The 13,163-nt window shown below is 38.8% G+C and overlaps 1 protein-coding gene across 3 annotated transcripts; it reads left to right on the top strand.

Moving 5' to 3' along the window:
- The first annotated feature begins 1,050 nt into the window (after positions 1-1,050).
- On the top strand, positions 1,051-12,877 carry LOC133537515 (endonuclease 8-like 1). Of its 3 annotated transcripts, XM_061878590.1 has the most exons (8): positions 1,062-1,134; positions 3,259-3,316; positions 7,942-8,050; positions 8,107-8,191; positions 8,281-8,402; positions 8,479-8,506; positions 8,588-8,658; positions 8,723-12,877. In XM_061878590.1, exons 2-8 carry the CDS (start codon positions 3,309-3,311, stop codon positions 9,107-9,109), a joined length of 810 nt encoding a protein of 269 aa, XP_061734574.1. In that variant the 5' UTR covers positions 1,062-1,134; positions 3,259-3,308; the 3' UTR covers positions 9,110-12,877. The 3 variants fall into 3 exon arrangements, 1 of the variants encoding a protein (XP_061734574.1); XR_009802711.1 differs by having other exon boundaries at positions 1,051-1,134; positions 5,104-8,506; positions 8,723-8,767; XR_009802712.1 differs by lacking the exon at positions 8,723-12,877 and having other exon boundaries at positions 1,054-1,134; positions 5,104-8,050; positions 8,107-8,643.
- The last annotated feature ends 286 nt before the right edge of the window (positions 12,878-13,163 follow it).

Below are 13,163 nucleotides of genomic sequence, written 5' to 3'. Positions count from 1 at the left end.
GGAATAATGTTGTAAATGACATCTGTTGGACCAAAACGTGGTCCCTTCCTAACAGGTATTTACTTAGCAACAAAGTCAAAGAGATATCATTTAAAATCCTACATCGCTATTACCCTGTAAAGACTGTGATGGTTAGATACAAAAAGGACATTGGTGTCACCTGCACCTTTTGTAACATGCACCCAGAGACTGTTAACCACTTGTTTTATACTTGTGAAAACACTCCATCACTATGGCAGGCATCTGTCGCTTCATCCTGGACAATATTTATGACAAATTTGTGCTTTACTTTAAAGATGTGATTTTTGGTTTTACACTGTATGAACAAAAAATTGAAAAGGAATTCTACCTTTGCAAGCTCATTATTTTATTGGCTAAGTTTTATATTCATAAATGTAAGTTTCTTAATACCCGTCCTATCTTTTGTGCCTTTAAAAAAGATCTGGAACTTTACATTAAAACGCTCTCTACCTCTAACAACAAAAAAGCTGTGAAAACGATGATGCTGTGTTCCACATTTAAGTTGTTTGATGAATCTGAATAAGCCTACGGCTTTGCATTTTGTTTATTATTTATATATATATGTTTGTATTCTTTTTTTTTTATTATTTTGAGCTTACAACCCCCTGCCGCTGTTTTGTACTGTTTTCATAATGTTTTATAATGTTGTATATTGTTGTTTGTCTTACTGTTTGTAATTGTTGACATTTATAAATAAACCTTTAAAAAAAACAACTAAGTGTTGGCTTTCTTCTTCTTCCTTGTTTTAGTTGAAGGTAGGCGCACTGACAACCTTCAAATGTTACGCCACCTACTGTTTCCCCGCTTCTTCTTCTTCTGACGTTAACTGATGGCAAATAACGCGTCATGTCCGCCGCCGTCTGATAGAAAGCATACATTTTCAAATCATTTGAAAATGATGTCCTAGCCAAAAAGGGCTATTTTCAGATGGACATATAAGGAGAAAATGAACTTGATGTAAATCCTGAGATCGCGAGATTTGGCACGGCACTCCATGAATCTGTCCAATCAGATTGGCTTTTCCTGAAAAACACGCATGCGCATTAAGTGGGCGGATGTAATGATTTCGATGGGAAGAAATAATATTCAGCATCGAAGGAATAACAACTGAAAGTAAGTAATACCATTTATTGTTTCTCTTTTGGTATTTATATGACTTTAACACACACCAGTTATTTGTTTTAAACTACTGGAACGTCACGCAGTTACGGAAATAGAGCTATAAATGCCGCAAGCACCTTGCTAGAAGTTGTGATAGTTACCTCCACCGAGGTAAGTATAATAACAAGAAGTGAAATAACAATGAGAGAAATAAATGTTCAGAGAACATTTGAAGTGGAACAATATACATTACTGAACACATAATATAGAGTTTTACATTTACAAGAAGTTCCACCTATATTCCAGCAACCTTTGTCTGTATTTATCTTCCACCCAACTCTCTCCTTTGAGGCACACATTAAAAGCGTTACTAAAACGGCCTTCTTTCATCTCCGTAATATCGCTAAAATTCGCTCCATTTTGTCCACTAAAGACGCCGAGATCATTATCCATGGGTTTGTTACGTCTCGTCTCGATTACTGTAACGTATTATTTTGGGGTCTCCCCATGTCTAGCATTAAAAGATTACAGTTGGTACAAAATGCGGCTGCTAGACTTTTGACAAGAACAAGAAAGTTTGATCACATTACGCCTATACTGTATATACCTTTATATACATATATACATACATATATACTGTATATACCTTTATATACATATATACATACATATATACTGTATATACCTTTATATACATATATACATACATATATACTGTATATACCTTTATATACGTATATACATACATATATACTGTATATACCTTTATATACATATATACATACATATATACCTATACTGTATATACCTGTATATACATATATACATACATATATACATACATATATACCTATACTGTATATACCTTTATATACATATATACATACATATATACTGTATATACCTTTATATACATATATACATACATATATACTGTATATACCTTTATATACATATATACATACATATATACCTATACTGTATATACCTTTATATACATATATACATACATATATACCTATACTGGCTCACCTGCACTGGCTTCCTGTGCACTTAAGATGTGACTTTAAGGTTTTACTACTTACGTATAAAATACTACACGGTCTAGCTCCAGCCTATCTTGCCGATTGTATTGTACCATATGTCCCGGCAAGAAATCTGCGTTCAAAAGACTCCGGCTTATTAGTGATTCCTAGAGCCCAAAAAAAGTCTGCGGGCTATAGAGTGTTTTCCGTTCGGGCTCCAGTACTCTGGAATGCCCTTCCGGTAACAGTTGGAGATGCCACCTCAGTAGAAGCATTTAAGTCTCACCTTAAAACTCATCTGTATACTCTAGCCTTTAAATAGACCTCCTTTTTAGACCAGTTGATCTGCCGCTTCTTTTCTTTCTCCTATGTCCCCCCCTCCCTTGTGGAGGGGGTCCGGTCCGATGACCATGGATGAAGTACTGGCTGTCCAGAGTCGAGACCCAGGATGGACCGCTCGTCGGGACCCAGGATGGACCGCTCGCCTGTATTGGTTGGGGACATCTCTACGCTGCTGATCCGCCTCCGCTTGAGATGGTTTCCGCCTCCGCTTGAGATGGTTTCCTGTGGACGGGACTCTCGCTGCTGTCTTGGATCCGCTTGAACTGAACTCTCGCGGCTGTGTTGGAGCCACTATGGATTGAACTTTCACAGTATCATGTTAGACCCGCTCCACATCCATTGCTTTCGGTCCCCTAGAGGGGGGGGGGTTGCCCACATCTGAGGTCCTCTCCAAGGTTTCTCATAGTCAGCATTGTCACTAGCGTCCCACTGGATGTGAATTCTCCCTGCCCACTGGGTGTGAGTTGTCCTTGCCCTTTTGTGGGTTCTTCCGAGGATGTTGTAGTCGTAATGATTTGTACAGTCCTTTGAGACATTTGTGATTTGGGGCTATATAAATAAACATTGATTGATTGATTGATTTATATAGTATTGGAGTGTCGAAATGACAAAAGGAAAAGCTGGAAAACGATGAAGAAGAACTGGTAAAGAAGTGGAATCAAATAAAAGATCAAGAAGGACTGTAAAGTTGCTGAGTAGACTGGTATAGTGGTGGTGCATTAAACTGGCAGCAGATATAATATGTGATACTTTCTTTTTCTTCCTGCAGTCATCCCGTCCTGCAGCATGCACCTATGTGAATGTGGAGAATGACCAGCAATGTCCAAGTAAGTTATATGTATATGCCTGTTCTTTCTTGAAGTCAATTAGTTCTGATTGAGATTTACAGATAAAAAGCTGTCCACAGTTTGTCAGGAACAAACATGAAAATATTGCTTTCTTTGACCCTGATTACATTAGCACATATGAAGAATGAAACTTCAAATAGGAGTTATCTCAGCATGTGTAATTCATGTTTTTGGAACCTTTCACCTCCAAGTTAAAGCTGGTAGGTAACATCAGGTCATGACTAAGGATGTAACAATATCAACATTTCACGGTATGATATCGTCATAGTGTTAAAGCCAGGGTAAGATATTGTTACAAAAATGTCAAAGTGTGTTAAATGACGTGGGAGGAATGTTTAGGATAAACACACTTACTGTAATTGAACACAAACATCATTTTCATATGTTGTAATCATATTTATCATTAAAAACAGGTATTTTAGGTGCAAAGGAATGGTGCAGAATTTCAAGTAACACACAAAAACCAACATTTTCAAATAAGTGTCTTTAAACTGACATAAACAGTAAACATCCAGTGTAACTAATGTAGAACAATAATGTTTCTTTTGCCAAGAAACTATACTGTGTGTCCGGTATGTTTTTTTTTCAATACAACTTGGTATTATTGTGGGTTTGATGACCTTTTTAGCACATTCAACAATACTGCCATTATAATGCAAACAGTGATCATTTTGGTCACAGTAACGGTGATATGACATTTTGATATTGTTACATCACTGCTGTTTAGTTGAGTGTTTTTAAACTTTGAACTTCCTAAGAAACTGCCCTTTGCAGTCCAAATTGTATTAGTTTGTAGAATACTGATTCTTAAGAGTTAACTAATAATTTGACTTTTAATCATGTAAATACCTCACAAATGCATATTTTCCCTTGCTGACATCTTGGTTTCACATGAACGATATTTTCCAAATAACGGTTCTGACATATAACTCATTCTAATATATTACTCCTATTCCCTAACTTATTGTAGACATTGTGGTGTGTAGTGTCAGCAAATGTCTTATTTTGTGCATGTCCACATTTCCTCTGGTGAGCTGCAAGGGCTCTGGGTCGATTTGGAAATGGTCTGGATGAACGTGGCATGCTTTACCTTGCAGTATGCAGACTTTGTTTAAGATTCAACTAACACGACAGTTCTAGGCACAGAAATATTTCACAGCAACAATTCCTCGGCTAACCGAAGCACAAACGTTCCCATCACTCCTGCACACTTCCACTTTTTCGCCCTTCTATAATGTCCCGTTTGAACGTTGTTTTCCCACACGGCGGGTTTTCATGGGAGAACCAGTTTACTTCTCAGATGAGCCCACTTAATATTGTCAGAAAAAAACACAGCGACTGGTGTTCTCGTTTGATAGCGTCACACATCACGGCATTATTGTGACAATTTTGAAATCAAAATAAGGTTATATTTAGAATAATGTTGCATCCCTCGTCAAGATCCTTTCTCATAGGTTTGGTTTGCTGTTGTGTATTTACTAATGATTGGCATTAGCATCCACAACTTTCTTTTTATAGTGTGTGTTGTATTGTGATGAGTTACATTTAACACTGTGGATGATGTGTTACCACAAACACAGAAGATACGTAAACATGAACTACAATGCGCTCAAGATGTGGGGAAAAAGGAAATGCATTCCATTAGCTGGATTTGTATAATGTGTTCAATTTATGTCAACTTCCTTCTTGTTTTGCATGTTTTTGTCTGTTTTTTTTTTCAATGATTTGAATCTTTAGAGTTTTTTGGTTCCTCTTCTTTGTGTCAGGGGGTAGCAGCAGGGTAACACTGCATGAGGCGGTGCCCCCTGAAGGAGCCCAAAACACTGCTCTTCAAATGGAACACATCCAACCTTCAGGTGACCGTGCAGGATGTACCACTCTGGAACATCAAGCCTCTCCCCACCTGCCAGGTACACCCACCGTCTTCTGTGGCTGAATAATGTTTTGCTGTGAATTTTGTCACAAAGCAAATCCTGCTCAAATGTGACAAACTTTTGAGTGTAAGAATGTGAGCGATATGCTGAGATGTTATACGTTTTGCCTTGTGACAAAATGTTATCAAAAAACCTTTAGTGATTTGTATTCTATTTTAATTTCAGCACATGAAAATATTTCTACTTCTGACCATCGAAGAGAATGGAAAACCATTTTCCAGATCAGCCCTCATACATCCTCCTGATGGCCTAACAACTGAATGACATGTCGATGCTGAGTATGATCCATTTCAATCATTTGAGGAAGCTCTCCCTGATATAGGGGATTGGATGTACAATGACGGACATACGTTTAATGAAGGATTTGAAGATGGTTTGAGTGAGGAGTGTGCAGAAGAGTCCAATTTCAAGGACACAACAGACAAACCAATACATGACAATGCATCAGAAACCATGGCAGAGTGCCTTCTGATCAGCATGGGTTATGTAAACTGTCCTAAAGTCACAGGTAAGGCCCTAAGCCATATGCTCAAAATGTTCAAGTTGCTTTATCCCGATAGTCTGAACACAGACTGCTTAAACAGTGTGCAGAAGTTCCAAAACTTTTTTTTATCCCACTCTGCATCATCGCCTACTATATTACATAAATCCTCCAAGAATTGTTTTGGGCCAATAGAAAGTAAACAAATAAAATGCCTGCTTTGTGGGACCAGTGTGTCAGAAGAAAGGTTCTAATCCTTTTTTTAAAGTATGTACAGATTGATTTCTTGTTTACCACAGCACATTCATGTGCCAAATGGGCCCTCGTTGGTGAATATAAACATGCAGGTTTTTCTTTGCTGCAAGATAGTGTAACATATGAGACATGCAGTCATGTTATTCCCCTATTGGAAACCTCTGCAGTACAGTAGTATTCTTGGATGACATATTGGGTAAAGTTGTTTTCCTTGACTTCACATCTATGCCTGGCATAGTGATTGCAGTTCATTTCCCCAACACACTTGAAAAGTTTGAAATAATGAAGAACTGAACTGGCCTAAGAAGCCACAAATCAAATCTTTAATCATTGTTATAAATGCTCTGAAAATACACACTGATGTGATGTTGCCGTGGATTCTGTAAATATGTACTGTATATGGAGTATCATTGTTGATGATGTTTTTGCATTGTGTGTAATATTTCAGTGGCAAATATATTACATTTACTTGTTTAATAAAGCCACTGTCTTTTTTAATGAATACATAGGCCTACTATGCTACTGCATTTTAATATTAGTCCTTATGATGGTGGTTGGAGAGCCAAATATCTTCTGAAGTGGTACTTTGTTAAAAGAGTTTGAGAACCACTGCTCTAGAAAGTTCACAAATGTTAAAAGCTCTTACAAAGTGTCTTGTGATCATATCAGTATTGTTTGGGTTCAGTTTTAAATCTCACAATTGTAGTCACTGAGTTACTGTACATGACGTGTGGATAAGAAATCAACAAATTAAGTCCAACTTTATTTAAATAAACCATTTAGATTACAGACCATATATCCATATTGTCTGAATTCATTATTTTCTCCCAATGTTGGCATGAGATCAACTGGAATATGATTGAGGTATAACTAAATTGAGCCCATTAAAATGCATTTTTTTAGAAAACGGGTATATCTAACAACTCAAATAGTGAGCAGTGAGAGACAAAACCAAGTATATCTCTCACTGAGACATCATTGAGACATATTGAAACCAATACTCATCAATTGTCTTTTTGCCGAAATAGAAAAGAGACATCTGAGAACTCAAACAGTGAGTAGTGAGAAACAAAACCAGGTGTTTCTCTCACTGAGTCATAATTGAGACATATTGGAGACCAGCTCATTCATCTCTCATTTTGGTCTTAGTTGAAATGGGGAAAAGAGATAACTATTAGACAACTATGAGATCTCTCATAGTGCTCACTGTGAGCCTTATTTCTCAGGAGATACATTTGAGAAGAAGGAGAAAACTACTTTGGTCTCCATTAGTGCTCTTTTATGTCTAGGAGATATATATAAGACATACATGAGATCTCATCTTCAATTTTGCTTTGCTATGGGAAACAAGTGTTTGATGAGCATTCCTCAACTTTTTCGGTCTTTTTTGACACTCGTGCCAGCTTTTTTTAAGCATGTTGCAGGCATCAAATTCCAAAATGAGCTAATATTTGCAAAAAAAAAAGTTTCTCAGATCCAACATCAAATATCTTGTCTTTGCAGTCTATTCAATTGAATATAAGTTAAAAAGGATTTACAAATCATTGTATTCTGTTTTTATTTACCATTTACACAACGTGCTACTTCACTGGTTTGGGGTTTTGTACATGTTGACAGTACATTGCAGTGTTATTTTGTTACAGCCGTCCCCACTGTGTGAAGTACTTTTGCAAGACTCCTAGCAATAATATTACACTTCACCAAAGAGCCTGCTGTAAAAGAAATGACCATTGAATGAAGATACATACTCAGGTCACCGTGATCTGAAAAGGAGAGTGAAGAATGTTTTTGTATTCCCCAGATTCTAATCATCTTGGATGAATAAACAAGCAATTCCTAATTTCACTTGGAAATGTGTTTACTATAAAAGTGTAGCACTGTTTCCACACAAAATACCTTCTGTTTTTGAAAAGATGCCCATGTGTGTCTTCCAGGTTGAACATTCCACCCTTTGTGCCTGCCCGGACTGTGCTGGAAGGCCTCGAGTCAGAGGATGCGTGTGAAGACAAGAAAGCTGTAAAAAAGGAGATCCATAGCAAAAAGGTCAAATAGTATTTTACCTCGATTATTAACAGTTTATTTTGCCCAAAAATGTTAAGGGAGCCAAAAAGGACAAAATGGAAGAGGAGAATACAGACCTGCTCAGACTTTGCCACACAGTACCGCTGGAGGTGGTGAACTTAGGTAAGAATCCATGTTTCAAGGTTGATCGGGGTGGGGGGAAGACAACGACACAAAGGTGCTCCTCTTATTTAGACTTTTTGTTTATGGAGGTGGGAAAGGTTACGATCCAGAGAAGAAAGACTACTCAGGTTTTGAGGCCTGGTTGCAGTGTTACTATGTGGATGGAATGAAGTCTGTACGCGACCACAATGGCAGGACTATGTGGTTCAAAGTATGCAAACACATTTTCATACGTAACAACTATATTTGTAGCATGTATTGACTAATAGAAAATGGTGTCATTTCAGGGCGATCCAGGTCCTATGGCTCCTAAAGGTAAACGCCAGAAAAAATAGTTGAGATACCATTACACATAAGAGAAAGCTTAGTGTGTCTTTATCTTTTCTCACACACCAGAATCAAAGTCTCCAAAGGCCAAAAAGAGAAAAGATACAGATGCAGACCATGATTACCCCCGCAAGAAAAAGGTATATTCAGTAGGTAATCACCACCAGCACATAGAAATCTAACCCCATTGTGGCTGTACTTCAGGTGTCCAGGAAACACAACTCTGACAGCACAGTGAAGAAAAAAGCAGCCAAAAAGCCCACAAAAGCAGCAAAGGAAGAAGAAAATGGACCTCAAGAAGAAGCCACACCCAGAAGAAGATCAGCAAACACACCTCAGCAAGAACCGAAATCCACGTCAGGCAGGAGGAAAAAGAACAATACAGAGCCAGCTGCAGGTCTGATTCTAATAATACTCCCATTTTCTGAAAATATTAAGAGCCTGATCTTTGAGGATCCAATTCCCACACACTTATCTGTGTGCGCAAACTATAAAATTGCATGTACTGTTGGTGGACGTGTTGTATGTGATCTACTTTGTGCAATTGATAGCAGCAAAAGTGGCACAGATCACCCTATTTTTGTGTACTAGAAGCATTATGTGCCCTTGGAAACACTTCTTTCCCTCTACATTCATGTTATTATGCTCTCCACACTGGAGGGGGGCTTATATTAGATTATAGCACATATCGATCATCTAACACCTTTTCTGCAATATAGAATAACAGTATGTATACTATTTGCAGCAGGAATGATCAAACTGCATATTGCAAGACATTTTTTTTAGGAGTTATACTAAATACAAAAAAAAAAAACGCTTTTGTTCTTGTTCCCAATTTAAATGAACTCAAAGATCGAAAACTTTGACTATAAACACAAAATACCTGTTCCTCTCAAATATTGTTCACAAATCTGTATACATTTGTTAGTGAGCATTTTTTCTTTGCCAAGATAATCCATCCCACCTGACAGGTGTGCCTTGAGCTGTCCAAAATAAAAGGCCACTGTGAAATGTGCAGTTTTATCACACAACACAATGCTTCAGATGTCGCACGTTTTGAGGGAGCGTGCAGTAGGCATGCTGACTGCAGCAATGTCCACCAGAGCTGTTGCCCGTCAATTAAATGTTTATTTCTCCGCCATAAGAATAGAATAGAATAGAAAGTACTTTATTGATCCCTGGGGGAAATTCAGCACCACAGTTCGCTCACAATAAACAATGATAATAATAAATAATATAATATATATGAATAATATAAATATATTCTACATTTAAGTGCAGTCAAGGAACATATGCATTATACAGTCTGATGCCTGTCGGTGTGAAGGACCTCCTGTGTCGTTCCGTGTTGCATTTTGGGAGTCTGAGCCTTCCACTGAAGGTGCTCATTCTCTCTGCAAGGTCCGAGTGTAGTGGGTGGGAGGTGTTGTCCATAATGGCTAGGAGTTTTGCTAGACTTCTCTCTGACACCACCGCCAGAGAGTCCAGCTCCACTCCCATCTTGTTACTGGCCTTCTCTACCAACTTGTCCAGTCTGTATGTGTCCCTCACTCTCAGCCCACTGCCCCAGCAGGCCACGGCGTACAAGAGGGCGCCTGCCACCAGCGACTCGTAGAACATCTTCAACATCTTTGTACAGACGTTGAAGGATCCTAGCCTCCAAAGGAAATATAGATTCGGCTCTGTCCCTTCTTGTAGAGGGCCTCAGCGTGTTTTGACCCATTCAGCTTGTTGTCCATGTGTACTCCGAGGTATTTATAATCCTCTACCATGTCCACATCCACCCCCTTGATGGAAAGAGGGGTCGCCAGAGTACTCTTCCTCCTTCCCAGGTCCACAACCAGCTCCTTGGTCTCCGTAACATTGAGCTGGAGGTGGTTCTTTCCACACCATGTGACAAAGTCCTCCACCAGTGTCCTGTATTCCTCGTCATCACCTTCCTCAATACACCCCACTATCGCAGAGTCATCAGAAAACTTCTGAAGGTGGCAGGACTCTGACTGATAGTGGAAATGGGTGGTGTAAATGGTGTAGAGGAAGGGGGAAGAGTACTGTAGCCTCCGGGGCCCCGGTGTTGCTGACCAGCCTGTCAGACACACAGTCCTGCAGTCGCATATACTGTGGTCTGTCAGTCAGGTAATCTACAACCCAGGACACCAAGGGGGCCTCCACCTGCATCTTCTCCAACTTCACACCCAGTAGCCCAGGCCGTTTAGTATAAGCCGCCTCCAAAGGTGTTTCAGAGAATTTGGCAATACATCCAACTGGCCTCACAGCCGCAGACCATATTGATTGGCTGAGACCTGCCACCCGGACAGCTGCTACAACAATTGGTTTGCTTAACCATAGCATTTCTGCACAAACTGTAAGAAACTACCATGAATTGATTAACGTGGACCCCGACTTAAACAAGTTGAAAAACATATTGGGGTGTTACCAATTAGTGGTCAATTGTACGGAATATGTACTGAACTGTGCAATCTACTAATAAAAGTATCAATCAATCAATCTGTCTCAAGAAAGCTCATCTGCATGCTCGTGGTCCTCATCGGGGTCTCGACCTAACTGCAGTTTGTCTTCTTAACCAACTTGAGTGGGCAAATGCTCACACTCAATGGCGTCTGGCACAATACAGAGGTTTTGGTATGTTATTATTGACAGCGAAACCACGTGCATTTTATTGATGGCATTTTCCATGCGCAGAGATACCGTCACGAGACCCTGAGCCCCATTGTTGTACTAATCACCCGAGGCCATCACCTTTATAAATAACATTTACTAACTCATGTTGCAAGGATCTGGAAGCTAAAAACATCCCAGTTCTTGCATGACCAGCATACTCACCGGACATGTCACCCAGTAAGTAATTTTTGAGAGGAATATATATTTTCTGTATAGTAAAAGTTTCAGATCTTTAAGTTCAATTCATGATAAATGGGAGCAAAAACAAAAGTGTTGCGTTTATATATTTGTTCAATACCATATTTTTCGGAGTATAAGTCGCACCTGCCGAAAATGCATAATAAAGAAGGAAAAAAAACATACAAGTCGCACTGGAGTATAAGTCGCATTATTGGGGGGAAATTTATTTGATAAAAGCCAACACCGAGAATAGACATTTGAAAGGCAATTTAAAATAAATCAAGAATAGTGAAGAACAGGCTGAATAAGTGTAGGTTATATGAGGCATAAATAAGCAACTGCTATGTTAAGCTAACATATTATGGTAAGAGTCATTCAAATAACTAGAACATATAGAACATGATATACCTTTAACAAACTATCTCTCACTCCTAATCCATAAATCCCATGAAATCTTATACGTCTAGTCTCTTACGTCAATGAGATAAATAATATTGATATTTTACGGTAATGTGTTAATAATTTCACACATAAGTCGCTCCTGAATATAAGTCGCACCCCCGGCCAAACTATGAAAAAAAAACTGCTACTTATAGTCCGAAAAATACGGTGCATATTTTCTAAATCAAAAAAGGAATACCATTAAAAAACAACATAAATTAATAGACTTTGGTTTAATCGGCCCTTTAAGTTGTCCAGCAGCTATAAAATGATATTGCTGAATATATATCTTCTTCTTTTTATTTCTAACAGTCCAAATATGACATGCACACGTAGAACAAAGGCTTCTCTGTTCAGTTGTCTTTGCAGCGTGATGGCCTCCTTTCTCACAGCCCTGTGTGCAACTATGTCAGTTGTCTTTGCAGCGTGATGGCCTCCTTTCTCACAGCCCTGTGTGCAACTATGTCAGTTGTCTTTGCAGCGTGATGGCCTCCTTTCTCACAGCCCTGTGTGCAACTATGTCAGTTGTCTTTGCAGCGTGATGGCCTCCTTTCTCACAGCCCTGTGTGCAACTATGCCAGTTTGCACGCAGATTTCAGACTTTTTAAGAGGCACGATACTGCCTGCAGGACACTTTCAGCATTGATAAATCTCACTGTTCATGTTGAGTGATTTGTATTTGCATTTTCTCCTCCCAGTATTGTGGGCACTCTGATAATCAACATATATTCTGCATACATCATTAAGACAAATATGTTAAATGGAGGGAATAAGCGATAGAAAATGGATGGATGGGATGGATTGCACTCCTTATTTTGCTCATTAATCGACAAATATTTAGATCAGCTTTGCGTGTGCTAACAAGTTTGCATGTGTTTTGATACACATAAACCTTTTGTAGATTATACTGTAAGTGTGGTAAACTTACTTTTTGTTGCAGGCTTCAAGACACGTAGCGGGAGACTGACAAGACAGAATGTCAAGTAAAGGACATCTATTGGAAAATACTGTTTTTATTCCATGATACATATTTTTAATAAACATTCCACACGTTTATTCTTGGCATACTTTTCAATCACAATTCACAATACAGTAAATTATTTGATTTAATGTGAAGTTAATTATATTTATATAGCGCTTTTCTCTTGTGACTCGAAGCGCTTTACATTGTGTAGCCCGATATCTAAGTTACATTTTGAAACCAGTGTGGGTGGCACTGGGAGCAGGTGGGTAAAGTGTCTTGCCCGAGGACACAACAGCAGTGACTAGGTTGGCAGAAGCGGGGATCGAACCTGGAACCCTCAGGTTGCTGGCACGGCCACTCTACCAACCGAGCAGAAAT

This window comes from Nerophis ophidion, linkage group LG18, assembly GCF_033978795.1.
Source record: "Nerophis ophidion isolate RoL-2023_Sa linkage group LG18, RoL_Noph_v1.0, whole genome shotgun sequence".
NCBI classification, from domain to species: Eukaryota; Metazoa; Chordata; class Actinopteri; order Syngnathiformes; family Syngnathidae; genus Nerophis; species Nerophis ophidion.
The sequence above is the reverse complement of the archived record's forward strand: the minus strand, read 5'-3'. Positions and strand labels throughout refer to the sequence as shown.